The sequence below is a fragment of the Athalia rosae genome, chromosome 3, assembly GCF_917208135.1.
Source record: "Athalia rosae chromosome 3, iyAthRosa1.1, whole genome shotgun sequence".
In the NCBI taxonomy this organism is placed as follows: domain Eukaryota; kingdom Metazoa; phylum Arthropoda; class Insecta; order Hymenoptera; family Athaliidae; genus Athalia; species Athalia rosae.
The window spans coordinates 7,292,231-7,313,201 of record NC_064028.1 but is presented as its reverse complement, the minus strand read 5'-3'; the positions used below and the strand labels follow the sequence as shown (position 1 = coordinate 7,313,201).

The 20,971-nt window shown below is 40.6% G+C and overlaps 1 protein-coding gene across 5 annotated transcripts in view; it reads right to left on the bottom strand.

Annotated features, from left to right (window-relative positions):
* Positions 1–20,971, bottom strand: part of LOC105689976 (broad-complex core protein isoforms 1/2/3/4/5-like) — a 68,439-nt gene that overhangs the window by 17,496 nt on the left and 29,972 nt on the right. For 4 of the 5 annotated variants that reach the window (XM_048652802.1, XM_048652805.1, XM_048652804.1 and 1 more), the window contains 2 exons: positions 14,132–14,301; positions 5,514–5,733 (listed from right to left, as the gene is read on the bottom strand). In XM_048652802.1, coding sequence (XP_048508759.1) covers positions 5,514–5,733; positions 14,132–14,301 — 390 coding nt within the window. Of the gene's footprint in view, positions 1–5,513; positions 5,734–14,131; positions 14,302–18,745; positions 20,778–20,971 lie in introns of those variants that run through there. The other variant, XM_020854617.3, reaches the window with a different exon arrangement.

Genomic DNA, 20,971 nt, shown 5'->3' with positions numbered 1-20,971 from the left:
CCATTATCATACACCTCGACGCCTAAAACAATTATCAAAGTTCGTCTCGCGCTCCTTGTACACCAGGTTACGAGCCAGACTACTAAATCCAGAATATAAATTGAGTACAACGCTCGATTAACTATCAGCGAACTAATTGAGCTCCAGGAGTCGTACGTACTCTACTGATTTGAATCTCGGTCGGTACATCGAGAATTTATATACGTCTGTATATTTTTTTTTTTTTTTATTCACAAACCGCAACGAATACAAAATTCAATATACGATAAAAAAAAAAAAAAAGAAAGGCCAAGTCGAATATAAATCGAATTTCATAAAAGTCCAGCCGCATCGACTGAAGGATACGAAAGAATGAAACGAAAAAAGAGAAAATTACACGCAAACATTCCTCACGTCTCTAAATCCACCGAATCTCTTCTGATCAATTTTCCAGCGCGATTTTTATAATTGAAATGTGAAGTTCTACGGGCGGTAAAATAAAACCAAATAAAAGAAAAAAAAAAAAAAAAAAAAAAAACGAACCGAGAATTTAAGTGACTAAATCAACGGAAACGTGATCACGGAAAAAGTTTTTTTCCAAGTCATCTGCTGAATTCATTTAAAAATTGGACGGTGACCCTCTCGATCGACCTGGTTTTTTTTTGCAGAATTCTAAAATATCGCTCACAATTTTTTGGACGTGTGAAACAGGAAAAAAAAAAACGAAAATTCACAATCCAAAGGGTGCAAGGGTAAAATATGTCTCGGACGAACCGTGACCGCGACGAATTTTGAGGTCGGGTAAAATACAACGTCTCGATCGGTCGGAATCCCGTGTAATTTCATTAGAAAATCTTCGGGCAAGGAGATGAACGGCGTAAAACGTCGCGATTGGACGGGCAACGTGCTGACTGTGAGCGGGGTAAACTGGCCCCCAAATTCCGGGCGTTGATGTCGAGTGATTTGCGTATGGTGGAATTTAGGGGTGCAAACAAAGCCGGGGCGATGAGACGAACGATCCGCTGCCCCGTTACGTATCCCGTGCCCATCATCTCTTTCCATTGTATTCCAAACTACGTGGATTAAATACATCGCAACATTATAAAGTTTCGAACCGCAGTTAACCGAATTCACCAAATTTTGTACCCGATCAATTTTAATTTACATTTCGTTTTTCACTCAATAACCGCGACCACCTCAAATAACGGGGGATGAAGAAATTTTCAAGATTCAACGCAACAAAAAAATAATCGAATTTATTATCGCGTTCGCCTTCCATGGTAAGTATCGTGGATATCTGAAAAGGTTCGTGAAAACGGAAAATCTGTGGCAAGACCCCAGTGAAAGAAAGATGACGTCAAAGATACCGCGAAAAAAAAAAAAAAAATGATGCGTATGTAACATATGTATATATATATACGAGAAACATGAATATTCACCACCGATCTCGCGTACCGTAAATGGAAATTTTCCGTCAAAGCGAAAGATACGCGAATTACTCACCGCATCAGTAATTTTGCGACGCCAATATTTCAAGGGATGACGGAGTCGTAAGGAATTCCAAATTTTTTATTTGTACGAAAAGATAACCGTGTTCGTAGAAATTAAAGGTTCGACCTGTGGGACGACCCTTAAATTTTTTCTGAGAGGTATCGAGCTTTTCGAAGGCGGAAAATTGGGTCCTACTCGTACGCTCTTCTACAATCATTTTTATTCCGTTTTTCCCCATACACGTATTTTTTTCCATTCGGTCAAGGCGATGGAAAAATCAGGTTTATACCACGGTCCCGAAGGATCCACCTCACACCGGACCCTTGAGGCCTTTCGGCATACGTTTAAAAGTTTAAAAATTTATTCACCGTATATATATATCCACGTGAACATGTTGCACGCGTTACTTACACCTTTGTAACATCTGTAATTATGCGAAAAACTTTTGAGACTTGACTAGTTTTTTGTTTTTTTTTTCTTTTTCTTTTTCTTTTTATAGAATTCGCACAATGTCACCAGATCTCTACCCTAACCGTAATATCTCATACCGAATTTGTTTTTCAGGGTCGTTAGTTATTCACGGGTACGTGAACACGAGTCTTACATTTCTCATGTCAGATGTGTACAGCGAATTCTAACGAACATGAATAGGTAATATTATTTTACGCGTACACAAATAGAATGATCATCCTCGTTACGCAGGTACGTATAATATCACAGGAAAGTTTCAGAGTCGAGTAAATCGGGAAACGAAGATATTTTTTAAGTACCCTGAAGAAAAGTTATTCGCCCCAGTGTCGACGAAGACAAAGTACATCGTTCGTGTATTCGGGGTAATTAGATGAAACGCATCCGTTCCCCGGCCTACTCGAATGTGAAATAGTGTGCTGATGAAGCGCAAACAAGAAGATAGGCTTATAACGAGGACTTTCCGAATATATATAATTGATTTAATGTATTCATTCATAAACAAAAAGATAATAATTTACTCAGCTACTCGAAAATTTGTTCGTTTTTGGGGACAGATTTATTTCAACGTTCAATCGGAACGCAATGGATCGGAAAAAGCGTGCATCGAGTCGACGCACGTCGCTCGTTTATTGGGTAATGAAAAAGCCCCTGAAAAATTGTAGCGCGAGAACTTGAGCCGAGGAAATCTATTCCGACGAGATACTCGATATGGCAGGTGGAAAGTTTTACCCAATTAACAAGCGTCACGCGATTCACACCGTTGATAAGTGGGCGATGTGAATATAAATCCGTGACTTTCGGCGCCGAATTTACTCTACTTGAATTAATTCGCGAAGTGGAATTAAAAAAAACTCGTATATATATAGATATGTCTTCAATTTGAAGTTTCACTGATTATCATGCACAGTCACCCGGTAAGTAAGGTAATATATACACACGCCATAAGCTACGAGGGGGTTGAAATAACATCGAACGGAGGTGGGAAATTTTGGGGATTTAGGGCAAGTGAACGTTTTGCCGGCTCTTCAGGTTTATTTACTTCCTCCCGAAAAATATTCCCAGAGGAACGAACCGTCTAGGAGCTAAAGCTCCGGGAAATATACATCCCCGAAAGTCCTACTCGTCCTATCCCCGGTTCGCACATCGTGCGAAAGACAAATAGCGAAATTCGCTTTATTGTATGTGACGAAGCTGAAATTTGAAAATTTTTCACGACCCTCGTTAACCCGCGAGGAATTTCGAAGGAGTAGAAAAAAAAAATAAAGAGCGTCAAACGGGAACCCGTCCGCAAATAATAGCGACGAAACTTGTGGATAGTCGAATATTTTTTAAAAAGTTTAAACGGGATCGCGAAGCAAAGATGAACCTTTTTCAACGCGACGGAAGAAAAAGCCAACGGTTGTTCGTCGCGTAGGTATAGGTTACGCACTCTCCGTTCGATTTTCATACTAATTAATATTCCGTTTCTCCGAAGGGCCGAGTTTCGTGTACATTGTCATGTTTGATGTTTGACTAATTTGGGGAATAACGATATTGGTAACTGGTGCATAAACACTTTGACTAAATAACGTGTTATTTTTGCCTCAATTTGCTCATTTTCATTCGACCGAAAAATGTGCGAAAAGTAAAAAGTCATTCATATTTTAACGAGTGGCGAACGAACAACTAAAGCAAAAGTGGATGACAAATATGACGATTCGGTAATTTTTGTAAAAAATAGAAAAAAAGGAGAAACTCGACCGGAGAGTAAATTTCGAAAATTTGTCTAATCTACCTGGCACTCGGCGGAAATTCGACGCTTTTTTTCTCTCTTAACGAAGAACGACTTGAACGAGTCGCCCTAATCAAATCATTCATTTCCCAGAGGCTACAGATCGTTCCCCCTCCCCCGAACAAACTGAACTTTCCAAATATTTTAAGAGCCTCAATTACAAAGTGAATCCCCAAACGTCGCTTCTACAAGCTCTGCCTTTTTTTTTTTCATCTACGTGTCACGAAGACAAACACAAATCGAAGAAATCTCGTTCTTAATTGGCTGTCGCGTTAATTATGTAAACGAGTCCCACACATCCGTAACGAGAGTGAACTATAGTTACGTGCGGCTCTGTTGAACTTAAAAAAATTTTTTTTTTTTTTTTTCAGAAGTATACAATATATCGAACAAAAAATAATATACAACTTTTTACGCCCCCAGCTGTTATTTGCTCTCCGTTTGTTTATAATAAAAGCAGTTCCTGTTTTTTTCCTGGACTCCATGAAAAAAGGAAGTTCAAGCTAATTGAAATAACGAGCAACAAGGGAATGGAAACCTTATACGTCTGGTGAAGGAAATAAAAAATGAAAAAAGTTATTTCATTCCTCCAGTTCAGAAGCAAATTGTTCCAAATTATTTTCCCAAATTCACCGCGTCCCGCGGGCGTATTTCGCATACGAAAAAAATATGTATAATATGTATATATGCAAAAATCGTGTCGTACATCGGTGGAACTGAAAAGTTTAACGTGGCAACGAACGATGAGAAAAATCTTCGTTACGCGCTCAAAACTCTCGTGCTTTTCGAAATATCGTACCGGAGAAAATCATAAAATACACAACGTGAAAAGCTGAAATAAGCACACAAATCAAAAAAAAAAATAATAATTTTGAAACACTTGAATGATTTATTGAAACCAAAAAAAAAGGAAAAGAATTGGTCAAAGAAGAACGCACGGAGTAGCCGGGCAATTTCGTGAGATGGAATGTAAAATTTTTTCAAACGGTCTGGATCAGGGGCTATTCGATTTGGCGCGAAATGCCCCATCCACTAAACCATAACGCACAATTTTAGAATTTATGAGTCTAGTTCGCGTAAAAATGCCTTTCTCCCTACCGTTTCGGACGGTGTTGGTATAAGAGGCAAAGAAAGTTGCGTCTGATTTAACGATCAAGTTCTAACAGTTGCAGAAGCCCTCTCGCTCGAAAGCCCGTGCGTTTCTCCTGATTTCAAACTGACGAAAACCTCTTAAACCGAGTCGTTCATCGTTGTTAAATTCTCGTAAAAAAAGAAAAAAAAAACAGTCTCATGTTACATAATAGCTGCCCGCCCACAGCTATACGGAATGTCTTCGTATAAAACTTTGAAAAACCCGGTCAAGGTGGTGTGCGTACGGGTGATCTTCAAAACCATAACGACAAACCGCGACGTATTGTGTATTCCCATCCCCTCTATCATTTTTATGGTCTTTTATCGCCTTGTTTTCAACACCAAATCAATGCTCAACGCCATAGAAAGCATCTGCTACCGAATCGTTTACGTGAACACGGAGTGAGGAGAAAAAAAAATGGAGAAAAAATGGAGAAAAAGAAGAATCGGCAGGAACAAATGGCAGCAGAAGGAATACCATCTCCGTAATATTACGATGCTTCATGATATTAAAATCGTGGAAATGGATATCGACCGGTAAATGTACGTATTAAATTTCGACGGCCGGGCGTCGACGTTCGGTACTTAAATTTTACAAATTTTCGTCTCGCCAGAGGGCAGAAATGTAAATGGAGATTCGGGATGGATATATAACTTGTTCTTCACTCACATATGATCGCCTGTACTTTGGCGCGGTCGAGTGCCGGTTTTACCGGACGTTCCGTGGCGGTTCCAGCCCTGCTCCATCTCTGTCCGGTAACAGAACACGTCGCCAATTCCGTAGGACTGAATAAAATCGCTGCCAATCCACGCGTCAGTTTACGATAGTCGCTCCATTTGACAGCGCGTAACTGTTCCTCGCAGACGGCTATACCCTCGCCCAAGTGTACCTGGAACAGATCGGGTATAAATTCGATAAGGCTACGGGCCGACAGGTAAATATACGGTGTACATGCGGGTGTACGTGGACTTACGTAACTATATTCGTCTGATCCCTTTCAACCACTGTAATTGACAATATGAAGATACCTATCTCGTTTTTCCGTTCAATTTTTACGTAACATTTGCAGCTTATGATCGAGCGCGATGAATGTTTTTTTTTTTCTTTTTTTTTTGTTTCGTTTCGAGCTTTTTTCGGTATTGTAATATCGGAAAAGCTTTTCTAAAGCTTCTGCAACTGTTGTATCCGCATTCAAGGAATGCAGGCGCGATTACGTTGGGAATAAAGGAATGCATAATACCGTTTCCAGGAATGAAAGAGGCTTTCAAAGTTAATATTTTATTCCACCTCTTCCACGGTTCTCTGCGATATCACACACGTGGAGAATGTCGGAACGGTTCTTTTATCGCGTGTTAAATTTCGTCCCGCTATATTTCGCGATAATTTTAATCCGCTTGGGATTGTCTAGATTTTTTTTGTTGGTTTTTTTTTTTTTTGCTCAACTCTCCGCGCGTTTCATTCGACGTCTTCGCGAGCTCGAATCGCACCCCTCGAATCGTCGCGTAACACCGTTTACTCCTGGCGAATCGTGAAACTGGGAAATATTATAGTAATTGGTGCAAGCCTTATAGTTGATGAAAGTTACGTGACATGGGAAAAGGGCGAACAAGAACGGAAGCTGGCGGAGAAGGTAACCGCCCGGGGACTAGATAGGATAATCGCCCATTAGGCCGAGTGATTAATAATGCCAGTGACACGAGACGATGGGAGCGCTCGCTACACCGGAGCCTGCGGAATTTTCGAGGACGATTTGGAAACTGAGTAGACGTAAACTGAAACCACCTCGCGTTGCGAAGTTTTGGTCTCACCTATTTCTTCTAAACTTTTTATTTCGTTAGGTCGAAATGAAGATCAATCCTTGTGTAAAAATGATCGATTAGCTATTTTCTAGAAAATTTTCAGTTACCTTCGCTCGTATCGCCTTACGAAACCAGATGTACATTTATTTAAGAAGCGCCGCAAGCTCGCCGAAATGATCGCGCACGGAAATGGATCCGAATGTCGCACGAGAGTGATCGATCGTTTGGAATGTGAAAAGGGAAAGGAAAGGAAGAAGAGGAAATCGAATCCTGACAAAATATCAATCTGATTCAGAAGCAGAAAATTTTTGTTTCTACGGGGATATGATATAAATGTCTATGCGTGGATTTGTAATTCATTCCGCATCATCATTCATCGGTGCTATTTATTCCTTTTTTTCGTCCTTCTTCCGAACGATGTGGATACCGAATGTTGTATTTCCTTCGATTATGAAATATATATTTATGAGATGAATTCAAATGTACGTGAGATGAAAGGAGAGTGTTGAAAAAAAGGGGTGAGGTAAGTGTGAGAAAAAATTCGGGACAAAAATCAGAAGAAAAGACGTACATCAAAATCAAATTATTGTGAGAGATGAAAAAAAGGTTGTAAATAGTGTAGGTAAAGAGAAATATATGAATAAATAAAAGAATATGAAAAAGAATACCGTACAGATGCAAAGGAAAAGGAGTCGAGGAATTGACTGCGGGAGACGAATGCCTCGAGGCAAAAGGAGAGGAAAAAAAAAAAGGCAGCAACTACTTCTCGCGTATCGACGAAACTCCCGGCAGTTAGATCCCGTGGGAAAGGAGGCGGTGTGAGCGAGTTGAAAAGTTCTCTCGATATTTTATTTCTGTCGCGCCTACATAAAGTAATACATATTCCATACGAGAATCCCGTAGTACGTTGAAAATATGTGTCGAAGAGTAAATCGATTTTCCAACGATCCCGAGGACTTTCATAATTCACTAACCGTGCGTAACGAACAGTACCACCATTTTCTGTTTTTTTTTTTTTTTTTTTGTTTTTTTTTTTATTCCCCATATGTTGCGACGCTCCGGAGGAAGGTAATGACCATACATAGGAATAACGGTGTGCATGGGGTGTAATACGAGAAGAATTCATCTCCGTCGTACGGAATAAAATACCCCAGCAGAAGCTATGTATCGCGACCATCGCCATGTAGTATGATAATGATAATAACAATAACAATAACCGACGAGCTTACGTATAAATATATATAACATCATATCAGAGTTCCGTCGTCTTCGAGAGATAGGAAGAGAAAAAAAAAAAAGGAAAAGAAAAAAAGAAAGAAGAGATGAAGAAAAAACGACGAATTGTATAAAGTACGTATCTATAGCTATAGATGAGGAAGGAATTTGTCGTCGCCATCGCCCCGTCTTCCTCCACCGCGGTATAACCGGGCGAAGAAAAAAAGAGATAAGAGAATAACGGCGTCATTTACGTTCGCGTATTGTGTAGCCATCCGGAAGTTCGGACCACCCGGGGCATCTACTCAACCAAAACATCAAATTTGATCCTCATATCCCCGAAACTCTCGCATTTATTCTAAAAAGAACGAAAGAAAAAAAAAGATTCCACCGGCACGTGCAACTCCGTACAGCGATGATTCGTGAAAAAATAGCCGTTACTATAAGTTGATAAAATAAAGTACTAAAAAATGAGAAAATTATCTTTGGAAAAAAAAAAAAAATTTTCCCACTATTCCGATGGGATCGACAAAAACTTCTAGAATTAATCCCTGACATCGCAGGTATACACGCGAGTGCCGAAGGCGAAACTTCCGCATATTAAGGACGCGCTTTTTACCGGCGACGATCGCGCATCGGAAAAAAGTTAACGGGGGAAAAAAAACAACAACAAACAACCGAAGATAATGGCGTCTAATGAACAGAGAGCGATTCGTACAAGTTCCGTTTTTATTTCCGACGTTAAACGCCTCCTGCAGCGTATTATCCCGGCAACATCGTTGGCGTCAGTGGTGTAGATAAAAAAAATTCGCGCGAATCAAGGGTGCACATGGGGTACGTACGTACGTACGTACAAACATCGTATCGTATGACGTACACGTGCACACATATTCCCTCAAGTGCAGATAAGCACATCGAATCCCCCGAGGTGATTAAGCGGTAACGAGGATAGCTAACGTCGCTGAAAAAAAAATAAATAATGTAAAAAATGAACGGATAAAAGTACGACACACACGGCTGTACTGGGATTTCAACTCGGCGCTACCTCACATTAAAATGTACGGTCGTACGTACGTACGCGTACGGAGATATAATTGGGGAATGCCGCGGTAATGTGGAATACGGGGTACGTACACGGCTACGGCCGTAACACGCACGGTGCGCTAACTGACACGAGTCTAGAATTTGTCTCGCGAGTTAGAATATATGAAGGTCGCGTTGGTTATTGGAAAAATGTAATTTTTCAAATTGGACGTCGATTCGAGTAGCACTCCAGACTTTTCTTACCACGGTGTACCTTCAAGAAGGTATATACGTACTCACGTATTTATAAATACGTATACGGGGTGTACGTACACCGAATACGGAAAAGTTCGAGTCGCTCGATGCGCGCGTACAAACCCCCACGGTATTTGCTCTTTTCGCGTTTGCGTTACTGATTGTGAGACAAAGCGAGCCCACCCAGAACCGTTGAAATACTTGATTTCTCCGCGCTCAAATGAAACCAATCGTTTCTGCTCCCGATTGAAAATTATTTACGCGCAAAAACACCGAGAGAAATTTTAATAGACCACAGATTCGTATTGCGATCGTGGAACCGTAGCTAAAGAAAAGAAAAAAAAATGCGTATTACTTATCCAAGGTTCAGAAGCACCCGCATACAACACCCGGCGATAGTGTAGAAACGCGGGAGCGCATGAAAATTTTATTCAAATCGAATCGGAGTTTGAACTTTCATAAATGGTGGTGGAAATTTCTCTGACGCACGAGTAAAATCACGCTGCAAAAGTTGCGGAGAGTAAATTCGAATCGTGAATCTCGTTATCGGCTGTCAACGTGAGGAAGATAAAGAATTAAAAAAAAAAAAAAAAAGGGCTCTCCGCACGTTGAGACACTTTGGGACATGCGACCATAAATTTCGTATCCGTATAATGATCGATTTATTTATTTTTTTTTTGTTTCCTCTTCTTTTTTTTGTCCGTTCGTTCTTTATTCGTTGAATCGGTTTATACGGTTCAACCGCAGGGAAAATCATGAGCGAATCACACTCCTCCGTGGTTCGAATAATATGAAGCCATGCGGCACACACCCCTTGAAAAAAAGCAATCGCGAAATAAAAAAAAAAAAAAAAAAAAAGACAAAAAAAAAAATAATACCACAAACTCTAATTAGAACCGATGAATTAAATTCTCTGTAATATATTAAACCGCATCACTTTGATCTTGCCGAAGGCATTCCGCAATTCCGTAATATGATATTTTACGTAATAACCTGCGAACGTCGAACTGACGATGATTTTGATTTTTTTTTTCTTTCTTCTATCCACAGATATATATATTCAACAGACGCCTGGAAATAAGCGGCTTTCAACCTTCGTACAGGCGTATATTTGTACGAGTTAGGCATAAGGAAGGCGTAAATTATGTCTTCGAAAATTAAGGGAATTAAGGGAAACGTAATGATTATTAATACCCGAAAAGTAGCTGGTAGGTGAATATACATTTCAACGGGAATGAAGACTTTCATGGATCTTGAAGATGGTACAGGTACATCACGGTATTTACGACGAGAGCTTTTACCCTTAAATCTTTCCAGACGTACAGATAAATGAATCAAGTGCGTATCGCATGAAAACCGCAAGAGCTTTTTTCGCTCTCCTATTTGCTGCCACGATACGTGGATAAGTTATACGTAAATTTTTTCCACATATAATACTCTCCAGCTACGATATGGATTATAACGAGACAAATTTTCTTCAATTCGAGAGCGAAAAGAAAGAACATTGTACATCGACGACAAAGGATGATGTAAAAAAAAATAAAGGGTAGATTATTATTCCGGTGAAATGTACGGCCATTTTTATTTTTTTTTGGTTTTGTAGCTTTGTTCGTTACGCGATTATATGTACATACATACGTATGAGTATCGCATAGACTCGACAAAATTATATTTCTCTGAAAAAGCACTCAGCGCGCTCGTTACATTAATTTAAAAAGGGAGAGGAAAAGAGAAAAAAAGAAGCCGGAGCGACGACCGCGTGCGTCTTTTGAACTTCAATAAAAGTGCAACAGTCTGCCAATTGATTTAAATTGTTCAAGATTAATATTTAATCGCCGAATCCTTCCGATGGGGAAAATGACATCGTAACGACGTTGTTCTGGGATATTGAAAAATTTCAGATATTTTCTTTTAAATGAAGGGAAAAAAAAAAAAAAAAAAACGTAGATTTACTCTCCAGTGCACTCATTTTTGGCGCATCGGATTTTTTTCGCCTCTTGAATTATTCCGTTTGAAATCGGAACAAGACGGAATAAAAGAAGAGAAATAAGCATTTACTCGAGGGGTGAAATTGCACAGCGGCATGCCGGATTTTTTCGATTTCCTTCGTTTCCTACCGGCACCTACGTGTGTATGTAACGTCGCCTACACGTATCCGGTGAAAATTGTTTCTGAAATAGAAATCTCGGCAAACTTTTCAATTAAATTTTTCAATGATCAACGCCTCGGAGATTCTTACAATAGCTGGGAACACGATATCCACTGCACCGAAGGTATAAATTCCGCAACATTATATCACTCGGAGATGAAGTGTAGATAGATATACGTAATACACGGATACTCTGACAATCGATCTCTCCCGTAGTTAATTTCTACCGATTCTCTCTTCGCGAAAGCTCTCAAACGGGCGAGGATGAAGTTCAGATTAACTCGAACTCGCGTCAGCCGGTGTTTGGCTCGGGACGACAGAGGGATAAAAAACGAAAAAGGAGAAGCGAGAGAGAAAGAGAGAAGAGAATAGAGCCGGTGTATCCGGGGTTGGAAAAAGAAAAAAGACGAAAGACGAAAGAAAAATAATATAGATAGGTAAACAAAGAAGAAAAGGCGAAAATATCGTCGACTCTTGACGCCGTCGACCGACCCCCCGCTTTTTGGTGCTCGCAATCGACTGGGCAATTTGTTATGTACATACGTAATATCGTTGAACATTATAATTCACGCGTACACAAACATTATAGGTACACGTAAACGCGGCGGCGCATGGACCAGTGTATGTGCCGAGGACTCGAGCTCGTGTTACGCTTTTCGGATAATTATACGCGAATCATAACTAACAATAAGAGTCAACAGGTGTCGGATTCGGTTTGAAAAGCCACGTAGAGATCGTTACAAATTACATCGTTCGGAAATATTTAGTTGCGCGTACCGCGATCAGGAGGAAATGGCGATAGAAAGAAAAAAAAAAAACAAAAACCAAATCACGATATTCCACCCTCTAAACCACCAGATTTTTTCGTTATTTTTTTTTCGCTCTTTATCCTCGACAGTTCGGACGAAAATTACGACTCAATTCTCGCGGAATCCTTTTTTTTCGTTATACGTAGTTATAGGCGCGACGTAATCGGACGTGTATATATATCGAGAGGTGTGATGTGTGAATTTCGGGGCAACAAATTATGGCCGGAAAATCGACGAGTCTTCGGTTTTTGCGTAATATAGATCATGAAGTTGGCGCACGCCGCACGAAGGTAAGCGTTTTCGTAATTCCTAGGCATACCTATAACCGTTCAGAAGTGATCCTTTCACGCTATAGATGGAATTTTTAATTCCGCAAAGTCAGCATAATTGCTGGGGCCGCAAGAATTTTTTTAACAAAAGAACCCTCCGCCGGAGAACACCGATCTTTACCGCTAGTGGCCGGTAGATAATTCGATAACACAATGACGATATTCGTGTAGAGTATTTTATTTGAGTGACAAAAAAAAAAAAAAAGATTTCGAAAGCAAAGAAAAAATAAAAAAAAAAAATAGTCATCGCTCTGATTCGGTAGAGGAGGAATATCGATGAAAATGCAGCGAGTGCATTTCACGTATAGACGCCAAATCGCGGAACTATACCTCGTTTTCTTTCGTCACGTTGTACCAGACTGCGTCGCCTGTGCCGCGATATTTTTCTGATAAAGCTGTCTCACATCGTCCCGAAACGCGGATATAAATTCCTTCCGCACGGATGATAAAATCTTGCGAGGGAGCACTTTGAAACCCCCGTACGAGGTCTATACCGTATAGCTGTACAAATATTTCTGTATCGCGGATCAAGGGACTATCGGGTAAAAGGGGGCTATTTATACCTAACAAATATTCTAGCGAAATTGGATTGTTTGCACCGCGTAGACGGGTACACCGGTGAAATTTCGAAATCCTCGGTACGAACGAAAATGGAAGGGAATAAATCCTCATCCGCCGCGATCGCGAACCGAGGTCGTTAACTCGCGGCGAATATTTTCACGCGATAGGTGTACATAAAGTAAGTATGTACGAAGGTTGATTCGCGGTAGCGGGTGATTCTTCTCGTTGAACGAGTTTAGGCACTCAGGCTAACAGCGACCGCAAATGCGAACTTCTGAGATTAGAAACAATCAGAACTCGAGTCTATAACGAGGAAACCCAGGGGGCTTCGTTGAAACCTTCTCTTGTTAGTGAACTAATTCCTTGAGCGCCTAGATGTACGAATGTGGTCCCCGTACGGGTACGGAGCGATACGCGCTTATCGAGCAATGCCTACGTACACGTAACAACGCAGCTAATTGTAACTACGCGCGGGTACAACACGTGTAATGTGACGCGATACACGCGTCCGAAATTAACGATCTTTTCGACGTTAGTTTTAATCGTGGACCGAGAGACGTAGGACAAATTTCATCCCTCGAATTAGTCATAACAGCGACGAACTTGACCCTCCGCGCGCGAAGGGTGCAGTCAAAATTTCAATCTCGCAAGTTAGCAAGTTTTCCAATTATCGCGGTAATAAGTTCTCAACAATTTCGCTTCGTCAACTATCCGAATAACGTTGAAGAAATGTTTGTAGATGTTTTTTTTTTTTTTTTTTTTTCACCCGAGTTTTCGAATACTCGGACAGGGTTCGAAACAGGAGGAGCGAAATTGGTTTCGATTTTTGCGAAAAGTGTCGATACGCCGGATAATGTATCGCCCCCGATCCGAGAATTCGAAATCTAAAATTCACCATGTCAGATTTCCGGATCACGAATTTCCGGAGATTCTCTTCCCGGTAGAAGAGAGAGAGAAAAAAAAACTAAAGGGAATCAAATAAGAAATGTAATCTAAATTAGATGAGGGTGGAGGATTTTTTCGTTCAAATTTATTCTATACAACGGTCGCTTCTAGTCTTCCCTTGGGTTAGCGTTGCATAAGGATTCTGTTATTGTTATCATTATTATTTATGGTTTTGTAAGATATTATTTTATTTATGACTCACTACACCGTCGGTGGTGAATTCTTCGAAGCCTCGAAATGCCGGGACGGCCGGAGGCGCCGTTCGCATGTCCAAAGGAAGCCAATCGCCGCGTGATGGAGAATCCCCCTGGAAAGTGAGGTGACGTCCTCCTCGATTCCCGAGACGTGGCCTGCCACGTTTCGCTCTGCGTGCTGCCAAAAATGAAAATCGTTCAATTTCCGAGTTCACACAGGTGGGGGCACACGCATTGAATTCATATCTTCGAAGTATAATGCATAAATGTACACCTATTACAGCAACACACCCTCGCTTCGCGACAGTATGCGATAATCGTAGAACGGGTAAGTTCCGATTTGCAACTTCTCATCGAAATTCTCACGCTTTTCATTCGAATAAGACCAACTAAAAATTAGAATTAAGGAACTCGGCTACGTCGTGAACCGAATTCATTCTCGTCCCCTGCATGTAGGGGTAATCAGATCTGTAAAATTAGGGGCAACCTCGACACCCCGTCTTCATTTCATTTCACAAGAATACGCGTATGTACGCGTACGATAATAAATATTATATCATTATACCTAGATACGTGAACCGACTCAATTTATTCGTCAAAGTTTTGTTCGAGGATAACGAAGGTATACCGGCTTAGGTTTTCATCACGGTCTTAGTTTAGCCAGCCATCACTATCTACCTGATGCTAGGCTCCTATCCGTTGCGTTGGGAATACTTATACACACCTATGTGCACACGTGTGGATACGCGTACACGTATAGGTACACGTATGTACGAGATTGAGGGCGTGAGAAGGGGGGGGGGGGGGGGGGGGGGAGAGGGAGAACGAGGCAATCCGGAATCCAAAAGTTGAGGCGGCTGCAAAGGGATGAGAAGACAACGTACGCGCCTGTGATCTCCGAGGCTCGACACCGTCATTGTTATTATCGTTATTATAACTACCACTGTGCTGTTGTTGTTGTTATTGTTGTTGTTATTATTATCATTATTATCATTATTATTATAATCAGCACCTGCTCAGCGGTACGTGGGATCCAGGTTAGGTACGGTTGAAGTTTACGTACCTTCACAGCTGTATGGGTGAATAAGTATACGGGGGGTGTCTGAATTTCTCATCGATAGATGGATGGCACGGAATATATATATATTCGAAGAGATCGTATAAGGCTGACAATTGGATCATCGGTGGCGCGATGCTCGAGGGACACGATTCGAGAGTAATCGCAGATGTGCGGGATATGAGCGTTGTGTGTGTTATAGGTAGGTATGATGTACGTAGGTGTGTATCATTTCCCTCGCTCGTCAATTAGCTGGATACGGTGTACGGAATTCCGTGCACACCTGATTCTGATGAAACCCAAATTCATGGGATTATGGCCCTATCGCGTGTTGAGAAAACGCGGAAAACACCGTCGCACCGTACGAAGGGATGAAAACCAGAAGGGTATCATCCTCGTAAAAAAAAAGAGGTAAGATATCACCGTGAGAGCGTTTTCTGCTAGGAAAATTGAAGAATTGACGATAGCTCGATCACGTCAATCGATGGATCCAATTAAGCCAACAGATTTAGAAATCTCAAAGAAAATCAGAATACACTGATAGAAAGCAAGCAATCTCCGACCCTAACATCGAATCAAAATTCAAGATATGTTAATCTTCATTATACTTATACCACAGGGAAAAGGGCTAATATTGGGGAAGCTTTTCGTTTAAATCTCGCGTTTTCTCGTTACGAGTTTAATTAAAAATAAACCAGGTGGTTCGATACAAAGCTTGGCGTAGAGGGTTGAATGCTGTGAGTGAATCTAACGCGTGTACTTATATAGTTTTTTAATGCCAATACGAATTAATGAGAAAAGAGGACGCTTTATTGCCCGGCAGTTTTTCCTCTGTTTTTTTTTTTTTCATGTATTCACCTTTTGTATATTTTGTATTTTAAATTTCATATCCTTCTCACGAGCTTCAAATTACACACCCCTATAAACAAGGTGTGTAATAATAAAACATAATATGCAAGAAATTCTCCGTCGGGAGGAACCATTTCGTCCGACCGCGAATCTACCGTTCTTTTCTCTTCCGTCCTCTTTTTGAAACTTGTAAAAAAAAGCCCGAAATAAACGAAGAAAAATTTTTTATCAAACTGGACGAGAAAAGAGAAAGAAGAAAAATAACGGGGGTAAAGATTACGTGAAAAATGACAATATGATTCGCACTGCAGCGACAGAAATATTTTCCATCTAATTTATCGAATGGAAAAATTTATAACCGGAGAATTCAACTGCATATCCGTCGTATCAGCGTTGCACGGGGAATTGATAATTCTGAAATGGCATTATATCCGGTGCAAGTTTCAACGGTGATGTCGCGTCACGTCGCCGTTTTACCTCCGCATCGATACTACCCTACGGCTAAATATTATTATTCCAGGGTTGAATTCACCCCACTCTACCCATAAATAAATAAAAAATGAATAAATAAATCGAATAACTGGGTTAACCGCATCGATGGTTATATACGTGTGAAACTTGCGCAAAACTGGAAGAAATGCTATGTACCGCAATCTAATAAAACCGTACGGATTGATTGAACAAAGATTGCGTCTCAAGTTGGGGTGAGAAGGAGATGATACAACAGGAGACAAAATTGCAGTGGGATATGAAGTCGTTACACGTCAAAGGAGAATCTTTTTTTTTTCTCCTCCGATTCTATATTCTATAATTCACTCGGTGCTGCGCTTCTCAATTACAAGGATCGTTCGAATAAATAGTACGTAGAAAAGAAGAATAAAAAAAAAAAAAAAACTTTCACACCGATCGTTGAATTATACCAGATCTGTAACTTCGCGGAAATAATCTGCGTGCATGTTCGCCCTACGTGTCGGGCACTTATCAATTTTTTTTTCATCGATCCAATTTTTGGGAATCAGGAGCCCCTGGCGAGATGACGATCAAGCCAGAAAGGCGTATCCCTCAAAAATGGGACCGAGTTGAGCGGTGTTTCGCATATTTCTAGGTTCACTCGGCACGCCCTTATCGTATACCCTTAACGCGACGTGTGAAATTACACAGAGGTAACATCAGCAATTGTATATTCGCAGGGGATGAGAGGAAGAAAAAAATAGCGTCAAACTTCCAACCCACGTTAGAGATAAGTAGAAAAGTTCAACATTTGTGTAATTGCCTCATTATCTAGAAAATATACAACGAGCGATAAGGTGTGCAACTGCTATTTATTCCACAATATTGTCCTGTATATTATTATTATCTGGAACTTCCTCGCGTCTATACTAATTGCAGGGAATAATTTATTAACGCAATTTTATTACCTCATAGTCGCGTACACGGAGACACGACATCTCGCGAATAGAAAATTGATAACCGCGGCAAAAGGAGAGAGTAGTAATAAAAGAATAAATAAATAAAAAAAGGTAGGAAGGAGGGGTAGGTGAAATGGGTTGAGCAACGCGAACTACACAGAGCCGGAGGTGGCCTCGATCCGAATGAAAAAAAAGAAGAGAAAAAAGAAAAAACCTCCCTTGATGCCATCCGCTATGCAGTCGTATATATATCTAGATAACTCGTGAATTTTTTATTCAAGCTCGCCTAATCAATATTTACGACTTGTTAATTACTTTTATACTTTTATTGCGGGTATATAGACTCACAACGATATCAAACCATATTATAACGATGAACGTCATAGCGAGTGCAGAGTGTAGAGAAATGATTATCGAAGTTGTCGTAAGAAACTTGTGATGAAAAAAAGTAAAAAAAAAACAACATTGACAGCTGCAGAATTTGAGGAAGGCTTTACTTGATTAAAATCAGCCAATTTTTATATTACTCGTACTTCTACATATTTCATTTTCATTTCGCTTCTTCTTGTCGTCTTTTTGCCTTTTCTTTGAAGGACCTCTCCATAAATCCCGATATCTAGCTACCGTGAGCTATGTTAATCACCATTTTGTGAAAAATTCACCGACTCGCACACGAGCAGATTTTCAGATCATTTTCAATCTTTATAGCGACGACGTTAGGAGCGTGAGATGTGAAAGATTTTAGCTGAGGTAGTAGAAAAATGGGCAGTACAACCGAGGCGACGCGGTGTGGGCGGTATATTTTTTGCAAATTTATGTATATATACATACATATACACGGATAAGACCATCGCGATTTGCGAGTCGTTACACTACATTAAATTGCAAAGTACTATTACGTTTCTGCAGCTGTCAGCTGTCTGGTCTGGTCTATGATAGTTTTCACGGTGCAAGGTGGAATTTCTTTCTTTTCTTTTTCGTTGTATGAATGTACAGGTATTGCTATAAAATACATTCGAGCCGAGTATTTTTTAGGTTCGTAAATTTTTTTATCTTCGAGCGGATGAATAAAATGACCAATCGAATTTCTTGATAATAAAATGGAATCCAATCACTTTGTGGAGAGAGAAAATAAAGTGAAAATTTTCGATAATCCTACGACCGGGACAGTCGTCGAGCGCATCGTCATTGAACTACATAATGTAATTTTTACCAGTTGCAGCTGCGGACAAAAGCCAAGTAAAAAATGGAATATTCTTATCCACTCGCTAGACCGGACAATGAACGATCTAATTGAAACTCGCACGTAACTGAAATATTTGAATTGTTTTTATTCACGAGGTCGACTTACAATTAAAATAAATTGAATTTCAGACATGGAGGGAGTTCCGATGTTTTTCACTTGTTGCAAAGCTTCATCTGACAATGAATTCTCTAACCGACTGAATATATATATACATGTATATATACATATATTTCTATTTTGTAATTTGTTGAATTCATACAATTGTAATTAGACATAAATCGAGGGCTGTAAACCAGATAGGGCTTAAGCAACAAAAATAAACCTACCGTCTCCGAAACGGATGCAAAATTAAATAAAAACGTGACATTAGTTTGAACAGAAAGTGTCCCGGAAATTAGATCCCCTAAACTTTCGAAGTTTTCGGAAATCCGAACGCCGGGAAATTCCCTTCAGGTTCTTAGCCCTCGATGTGGCATATATTTACAATAACGTTTACATTACACTTTGGAATATTGTAGAAATGTACTAATTATTTATTTATTTATTTATTTTTTCTCGCTCCGTTACCTCATTTTTTTACACACCATTGCAGGAGATTTCAAAAATTATTTTCGACTTCATGATCCCGAGCACGCTGGGTTACTTTGGTTAGAATTGTTAGGCGTCCGCGAGCACCATGAAGTGCAGCTACGACAGCCGTAATGTGTAACATGTAATCGAGGTAAACCATGTAACGGGGTTGAAAAGGGACGGAACAATCGTCTGCCTTTCGTACCTTGGAGTTCGCGTTAGCGTCTTAATGAAGTTTGCCAACTTTTCCAACCCTTAAAGCTACTTCGTACATCAAGTTTCGGATACCGAGCTCCGCGAACTTTATCTCATAGAATATATATGCCCATATAATTATTACATTTACATTTTCGTATACAACCCACGCGAGATTTCTTTTGTCCTTATAAATTCTCTTCCTTTCCGTTATTATTGGCGAAGGTGTACGCGTTACAAAACTTCCAAAAATAAGGGAAGGAAAATTGATATAGTTCTGTTCACATTGGGAAAACAGAAGGCGGAACTTGATATCTGCGTTCCATATACATATACTATGTATCTTGCTGTTCTCGAAGGAATAAATATTCCACGCACACGGATTTCGACTGAGATCTCCGGCGTTTTTCTCTTCTTCGTTGCAATTTCACCCCGCTTTATCTCATAGCCAGCGATCTCTGTTCCAGGAATTTTTTGGCGAAGACTACACGAAATGTGTATGTACGTATAAATATATGAATAAATACACAGCACTCGAGACCGACACACAGATATTTTGGTGATGATACTTTATCCAGCTGTAAAGAGAGTTTTCGATTAAGCTTTTCCGAGAATTTATATTCAGGAATTGAATCGACTTATCCGGCGAGGTGAAATTTTCGGAAGTATTTGATAGTATACTCGGAATCGTGAGAGATTAAGCTTTTCGCGTGGCAGGCGATGTTCCTTTCACATCGCCGATAAGTTCGCCTTTTGGACGCGCGTCTCTTTGAATTGATTTCATCTCTTGATTCACGTCGTCGTCCTCTATCTTCGCAACGACCATCATCGAACGGTCTTTCGCGGTTTGTTAGGACTCGGAAAAATGAAACGAAGGAACCGACAACCCCCTCAACACGGGCACTATGTCCCTTGAAGGTCACCGTAAAACTGATCGTTCCGAATAGACGAGATGGACAAATTCGACTTCGAAGGGTGATCCACCAGCATGGTCATTTTGTGATCGATCAAAGTTAAGGGTGCAAGTTCGGGCGTGTGGAGTGACGGCGGGGGCGGTAACGAGGGTAACGGTGCCCTCCGTTGAAGCGACGTCAGTTCCAACAGGTCCTTTGCAGTGGCGTGAGCGGATCTGAGATGTCTCCGCAGATTACTATTGTTGCTGTAGACACGCGCGCACATCGGACAGAGACGCGGGGAGTCCCAAGTACCACCTGCAGTTTCCGACCCTGATCCTGATCCCCAAGCGTCCCCCGATGCGCCCGTTCCCGATCCTGTTCCCGTTCCCGTTCCCGTTCCCGTGCCGCACGTTCCATCCGCACCGATCGCGGCTGCAACACACCACCCGACCAAATGGATTAGTCCTGGGATCCCTCACCGCCACTCTCTTGCCTGCCCGTCTTCCTCCGGTCGCACGCCATCGTTTTTTTTTTTTTTTTTTCTGTTTTTTTTTTTTATCGATCATTTATTCTCCTCTTATTTTCCGTCCGTTTATTTTCAACCGAATCAAAAGTAACGCGTTCGC